Source organism: Alligator sinensis, unplaced genomic scaffold (assembly GCF_000455745.1).
Source record: "Alligator sinensis unplaced genomic scaffold, ASM45574v1 scaffold941_1, whole genome shotgun sequence".
Lineage (NCBI taxonomy): Eukaryota > Metazoa > Chordata > Crocodylia > Alligatoridae > Alligator > Alligator sinensis.
In genome coordinates, this window is record NW_005842163.1 from 988381 (window position 1) to 996197 (window position 7817).

At 42.5% G+C, this 7817-nt stretch overlaps 1 protein-coding gene across 1 annotated transcript in view; it reads right to left on the bottom strand.

Moving 5' to 3' along the window:
* The window catches only part of C8B (complement C8 beta chain), a 28330-nt gene extending 25781 nt beyond the window's left edge, over positions 1-2549 (bottom strand). Inside the window, exons 1-2 of the mRNA XM_006025734.3 lie at positions 2383-2549; positions 590-743 (exon numbers count right to left, since the gene is read on the bottom strand). Coding sequence (XP_006025796.1) covers positions 590-743; positions 2383-2438 — 210 coding nt within the window. The 5' untranslated portion in view covers positions 2439-2549. The remainder of the gene's footprint in view (positions 1-589; positions 744-2382) is intronic.
* Positions 2550-7817: the final 5268 nt, after the last annotated feature.

Consider the following 7817-nt stretch of genomic DNA (forward strand, 5'->3'; position numbering starts at 1 on the left):
ACAGCTCCCCAGTGGCCTCAGCTGTTATTTTCTATCTATGTATTTATATGGCCCTCAGCATCCCTATGAATTCTTTTCTCCACAACAGCTCTGTTTGTCATTGGGTTCATAAGGTCATTTCCTCAGCTTGAAGATACTCCCTAAGTATAATATAGACAGGACCAAGCAATGAAAAAGAGTCTTGGGGCCTGTGTGGTGTTGCAAGCCACTGAAATGCATTGTTGAGACTACTTACAGTCTTGCAGGAGATCTGCAGAAACTCACCTGCTCTCCAAAGGCCTGTGACCACTAACTATACATCCTATAAAGCAAGTAGGGGATTCAGGATCTGATCCTATGCTCCCCAAGTAGTCTTCTGCACTCCTGAGTCTCTCATGATAACATTTCCATGGCAACTTGGCCTTGGACTCCAAGCAATTTCACACCACCTTTTATTCTTCTGCAGATTTGCCCTGCAGAAGTTGGGCATGACCATGGACAATGGGGAGGACTCTAGCAGTATGAATTTCCACAGACAATGCCATTGAAGGAAATATCACCTTCTAATTTTTTGCATTTCATGTTTAATACCTGGGCTGCAGATACTCACCCTTTTCTTTTGACAGGGGTCACAGGTGCTCCATGATGACCAGCTGGAGAGTACACAGTCAATGGGCTGCGGAGGGCTGCTCACTGATCGAGCCCATCTGCCTTTGGCTAGGCTCACGTTGACATTATTTGGCCGAAGGGGCTCCCTTTCATTGCTGTATGCGGATAACGAATGACAACTTCAGTGTGTAGAATCACAGAGCCGGGAGTTCAGAACAGGGGCTCTAGGTCAATGCCTGTGTGTGTCCATGTGAAATAAAAATCCTGTGTTGTGCTCCACTAAGTCTTTCATGCAAAATATAGATCTGGATGGTGATCTATCTCCAAGTCACTTTACACAGGTGCAACTCCTGGGAGCTGAAGCAGGCCAAAAATATTTCTAACACTGCAAGCAGGAAGTTTGATTAAAGTATGTGTAGACGTGCTACCCAAGCTAGTTCTCATCTAGCTTCAGTGTGGCTGTACAAGCCAACCTTGAGCACTGGGTATGTATATAGGTGGTTTCTAGTAGTAAAATGCAGGCTGTTGGTTTCTGTAAACTTTCCTTTATCTGTTGCTGGTTTCCATACATACATATCATTCTTTATTTAGGTAGCACCAACTACAGTCCACAGGCGTAAAAAGAAGCCAATGAATGTAGTTGATACTGATCTCAGTAACGAGGTTACTAATAGTCATTTCCTGGCCCCACGTCACGTGACAATGACTCACGAGTTAGTATTCTAGCATAGATAAAACTATTTCTGTCACTGTGCCGTGTCTAGTGTTCAACTATCCTAGTAATAAACCTTCCCGCACTTAATGCAAAGTCCTCCAATTTCATCTTGGAAACCTGAAGAGCCCTTGGGTTTTAGTCCCTACCCCATCTTGATCATTTGCCCTTCCAGACTCCATTACATTCATCTACTTTTTCATTTTGCAGAGCCTACCAGTCCTGTTTCCTATAGGTCAGATGGATTTTCAGGGAGTGATGTTAGATGCTTCCTCCTCTCACCCTGTCAGTAATAAACAAATTACCCCTATTGATGCCCTCGGTGCCTCCAGCAAAGTGGGGGCTGGATCATGGGAGCTCGTGGCCATCCACCCTGGTGACCTTCAAAAAACGTCTTGATGTCCATCTTGCTGGGGTCATCTGATCCCAGTGGTCTTTCCTGCCCAAGTGCAGGGGGGCTGGACCTGATGATCTGTAAGATCCCTTCCAGCCCCTAACAACTATGAAACTATGAATCTATATAAACATCATGAGCAGAGCCCCTTGCTTAGCAGATTGGTCTGATTAATACTGTGCATTTAGAAATTAATGATCCCACTGTGAAGGATGTTTGTATACGGCAGTAAACCCCCAAAGTTATTAACACAGCTGTCAAATTTAAGATCCCAGTCACTAGATACATAAAAGTTCTGCTGAGCCCGTGCCCCTGAAAGTGCCAGTCAGTAAGCAGAAGCAGAGGTATCAAGCATTAGCCTCGATTAGTGTCCTGAACAACCCCAAAGAAACCCAGGACCGTAGTATGCTCACAACATTTTGCAATGCAAGCATTTTCCCTTCATTACAGCATGGCTATGATATTTTGGCATATAAGTTTATCAGACAAGATCATTTTTTATTTTAAAACCAGTCACTTTGTACTACAATACATTTTAAAGCCGCATCTTTTGTTACATGGCTCATAACAGAAGTAGCTCAAGATGACATTCCTTATTCACCGTACAAAGTAAAAGCAGCCGATCATCGTTGTATTCCATTACCTTTTATGGTGTTGCATAGATATTTATTTAAGAAAATTCACTTACCTTAAGCAATGTACCTTTAGAAATCCCAATACCAAACCAACCAGAAACAGCTTCATTAGGTAGAAAAGATATCTTGTACGTGATGTACTCGTGATTCCAAGGTACCACCAGCAAATGCTCTCAGCAATCCTAAACAGCCTAAACTCTAGTTCAATCTGTTATGGGATTTGAAAGTGGTTCAAGTAGCAAAGGGTAAATTAGGAGGGAGCTTTTCCTACCTGGCAAACAAAAGCTGACCCTCCTCCTGACAACTTCACAAGACAAACTTTATAACCGTTAACACAGAGCTTTCTGCTGAAAGCTCCAAAATCTCTGCTGGGGGAGTTGGAGAAAATGAAGATCAGCTCAGAAGCAATTTACATTTCCCCTACATTCATGGTGTTTCTTTGAAGACACTGCAGAAAAAAAATGAATATTTCACCAATAAAGTAAAATATTTATATCTCTGTTCCAAAAGCAGTTCAATTGAAAGTGGGAAACGTGCTAAAAATCCAATGCCTTATTGTTGGGAAGATTGTACTTGTTTTTTAATCGCTTGTATTTATTGTTCTAAAGGACACACGGCATCTATAACCTGCACAAGATCCTGCCGGATCCTGCAGTGAAACTCTTTGTTCCATGGACAATAGTCTAGTTCCTGAGGAGTGCTCAGCCCTTTGCTAGAAGTTAGAAGTGTTTGGCACTGCTTTGGATGTGGGTCTAGGACGCTATTTGGGTCAGAACTGCCGCATCAGACCCCATGATTGTGCTGTTCGAAAAGAGTTCTTTCAGTTCGGCCAGAAATTACTGAATTTCATGCAAGCACAACTTAGTGTTGTTCCATGACAAATAAACTATGAATCATCTTGAGCATGATGCACTGGATTTTCCTTCTCCTGGATATCTAAGGTCTTACAGTGGCTAGGCCAGTAGTGACCTGGTGAGAGTGTATATTATACACATTGGGTTTCATTTTACTCCTTCCCTGCCCTCCCACTTCTGTTTCCCCCTATGTAAACCCTGAGCTGTCTGGGAAACAAATAGTTTTATTTACACCTCATTTGACAGCACTGTCTTTCACCTCTGGGTCAGAAGACGCAGACGGCAGTTATACGTAATGTCTTGAGTTCATGTGGCAGCTGCCCTGATGTTCGTGTTTGCAGGTTGAAAGGTTTCCAGTTGAAATTTAAACATGCCCTGGCATTCTTTGGAAAGATGAGGGGGAGGCAGAGGCACTTCCTTATCATGGTTAATATTCTCTCTTCCTCAAATAGTGTCATTGAAGGCCATATCTAAGTTGTAAACTCAACATGCCCAGACCCAATGTTGTCAGACATGCCATGCATTTCCCCCAACATTACATTAATCCCCAACAAGCACTGAGCATGGGCTACCTGGCACTGATTCTCAGCAGTGCTAGTTACCTTTCCATTCTGTTAGGCAGTGATCAAAAACCATGTTAGGGGACAGTGTTGTGAAGAATGGAGTTTGTAATTTAGACATGGCCGAAGGAAAATCCTGTCAGGGACTGAGTTCCACAAAGTAGTCCGAACCACATCCGTATCTCATTGAATTCGAAGGGTGAATTCATCCTGAATAAAGGGCAATGAACGCTTTGCAGAATCAAGTCCAAAGGCTGCAGATACGTGCAAAATGGCTGTAGCAGCGGCCTTCATGGTTACTTTGGTTCTGGTGTCAACTATATCCCCCTGTATAGAAGGAAGTATGATCTTGAGGTGAAGAAGCTAGTTTGGGTTCAGTTCCCGACATGACCAAAGACTTCTCATGAAATTTGAGGTGAGTCACATTGTAAAAACAACTTGAAAGCTTCAATTTAGGCAGCCAAATTAATGGCTAAATTTAACTCAGAACTTTGGAAAATCTGGACCCTCTTAGTTTCAGTTTCCCTTGTTTAAAATGGGAGGAATAGCCATCCTTCTTCCAATTTATGTCATCTCATCTATTAACACTGTAAGGTTTTTGGACCAGTCATTCACTTGCAGTCTATAGGATTATGGGGCCATACTCTCAGGACTACTTAACTAACAGCAGCAGCAATGACGAAGCACGGCACATTAGCTATTACAGGAATGAAAGGGGGCATACAAAAATCAAGTGCATTAATGCTAACCACACAGACCATGGTTAAAAGACAACTTCAGTTTAACAGAGTGAGGAAACACTGTTCCTCTTTGCACAAGTAAATAAGTATCCATAAGCATCTGAAATATTAACATTTCTGCATCTCTTGAATTAAGCAATTTGGGTGTTTGTACACGAGTATGGAGGCTGCTCTGACGTGCTGTAATTACAGCACGTTGGAGCAGATTTGATTAATCGAGTCTGCTGGAGCATGGTAATTACCTCCTGCATCTCGTGTATCAGTGTCCCTGCACTTCAAAATAGCGGCCGGGGGGCTTTAGTTGCCAGTGAGCTTTTCACCTGATGTTACTAAGCACATGGTTACTAATTAACTGCTCTTTCATCTCTGACTATAAAGAATAACGATGAAGAAAATGATGGTTTGGTAAGGCTTTTTTTTTTTAAACCTGTTTCAAATGACTGTGTTGCAATATAAAACTAAAATATGCCTACTGGATACAGCTCAACCTTTGATACAATTTATTTAGCTGTTAATCATTTGCACACAAGTAAACACCATTTACAGGAAAGGTCTCCTGGGACCTTATGGAGAATGACACTATGCAGGGCTGCGGTGCCAAGATGATACCAAGGACACGCTGTATATCTTACAAGAAACAATCGAGTGCACACTTCTGAACTCAGGCTCTTCATCTGTGCTGTGCAGCCCCCTCAAAGCACTCAAATTTCTGATCTGTGTGTTGACCATGACTCTATTGCTGGATCAACAAGAGAGGAGCTGGTCTTGATCACAAGAGAGGTTGGAATTCAGGCACCAGGTGATGCTATCTTTTCCAAACCATTTTTAAAGACACAACTAGGCATTTATCATAAGTTGTAACTACTTTCCATTAGAGATGGGCCTAAGATTGAAAGTTGAGCACCGGACCTAGAATACCATCTCTGCATTCCTTGTAGTCAGGCTACAGTAACTACATATTGCTGAGAATATTACCTTCTACCCATTCTCCTTCCCTTGGGCATCCCATTTCTGAAGTTTTATCCTGTCTGAAACCATTTAGCACACTGGTGGTGGTGCCCAACCTTCTAGCCCCATGGACGGGAAGAGTGGCACAGGACTGGTCCATGGGCTGGACTGTGCATACAGTCAGTGCGTGAGGTCAGTTTCTGGGTATGATCCTGTGTACCAGCCTGGCCCTGCACACATGGATCCAGCTGCAGAGCCATGCCGCGCATTGGTTTGGCTGCACCCTGGCTTGATCTAGTGCACAGGGCCACATTATCCAGCCCCAGGGGCTCCCCACAGGTCTGGAAATTTGGCAGCAGGGGAGGGGCAAAGTCTGGACTCATGAGGTATCCTGTGGGCTGGATGACAAAGCTCCATAGGCTGGATCTGGCCCGCAGGCCAGAAGTTGAGCACCACTGATTTAGAGGATTAGCCAGTCTGGCTGTTCGTGCTTTTAGATTTCTAAGGATTTAACTCTAATAAAGTCATAAAATGCTGGATGAGGATTTCATGGGTCTTAAAAATGGAAACTTGCTAACTGCCTAATTAATTCAATAATGTCATTAAGCTCAGAGCTGGAGGTTTCATGACCTGTGTAAACCATACTTTCAGTCTGTAGATCACACAACTATAGTATGAGTTAACAGCTCTGGCCTCTGTAGTGTTAGTCTATACATTTATCCAAAGATAGTCCTATTTATTAGCATGATATTTTCCTAAGTAAAGAAAGAGTTGTGATACATATTGATTCATAGATTCATAAATCTGGGTCAGAAGGGACCTATGTAGATCTTCAAGTATGACCCCCTGTCCTGGGCAGGAGAGAATACTGGGCTCATATGACCCCATCTAGGTCATTATTATTGGGGATAAAAGGATTTTTCTATCCAAGGACTAGGCTGGTGCCAACTGAAATCAGTGCACAGCATTAGAAATTTTCTCTTCCCTCCCCCTTTTTCCTAGTTTCTTTTTTTTTTCACTTTTCCACTCAGTACTCTATATTTCACCACGTGTTTTCTTCTACAGAAGCAGAAAGCAAACACAATATTTCCTGGCAAAGGGAGAGCTCTCCTATTGACTTTAATGAGTAGAGGATAGAGTCATTAAATTGAATTTCAAATCTATGAAGATTAAATGGATTTGAAACAGATTATTTCCAACACTAGCCAATGTCTTATAAAGCAGTGGGGGGTCAACTTTGTGGCAGGCATACCACAAATTAAGCCCCATTCCCTCTGAGTGCCACTCTGATCTCCTTCCCCCTCTGATCTGCCGCTCTGCTTTCTGCACCCTGTCCTATCTGGCTATCTGGAGCTGTGCTCCCTGCCCTCTCCCCAATCTGCTGCATGCCACACACAGAAGCTGCCTGTGCCACTTGTGGCATGCATACCACAGGTTGGCCACCCCTGCTCTAGAGTATCTTTCACTCCAGAGTATCAGCCTTTATTACTTACAGCAAAGTCTACCTACTGTTATGATGTATGTTGGACATAAGGCATTAAAGGGTTAGTTTAAGATATCCAATGTAACAAATTCCATGCCACCACCATTTTTTGTTGTTACTAAAGTAATTCTTTGGTGGTGGAACTGATGCTTTGACAACAAGGTGTTCAGGAACAGCTAACCAATTTCTGAAGAGCAAATCATGCTTAACCAATCCAATTTCCTTCTATGACAATGTGATGTGTTTTGTGCATAGGGGTGGGGGAACAGTAGGTGTAATATATATTGACTTTAGCAAGGCCTGTAAAACCATCCCTGTGACATTCGTATAAGTAAGTGAAGAAAATACAATACTCCAAGATGAGCACATAACAGGTTGCATAATCATGCTCAAAGAGTAATTATCAATAGATTAATGAATGTCTAAGTAGGATGATGCATTGAGTAGGGTTCCCCAGGGGGCTGTCCTGTCTGGACTGGTACTATTCAATATGTCCATTAATGACTCAGAGGATAGAGTTGAGCGTACACTGTAAATTTGCAGATGACACCAAATTGGACTACGTAGCAGACATTATGGACGATAGCGTTAGGATTTAAGTTGAACTTGATAAAATGGAAAAAAATGGTCTGAAATAAATTGCACAAAGTTCAATAAGGATTAGTGCAGCATACTATATTTAGCAAGGAACAATCAAATGCTCATATACAGAATGAGGAACAACTGCCAAGCCAAAAGTACTGCTGAAAAGGACCTGGAGGGGTTATAGTGGAACACAAATTGAATCTGAATCAGTAGGGTAGCATTGCTGCACAAAAAACTAAAAGCAACCTGGCATGTATTAACATGGAAGTGATGGGAAGTGACTCTTCCACTCTTTTGGCACTCATCAACACTCAGCAG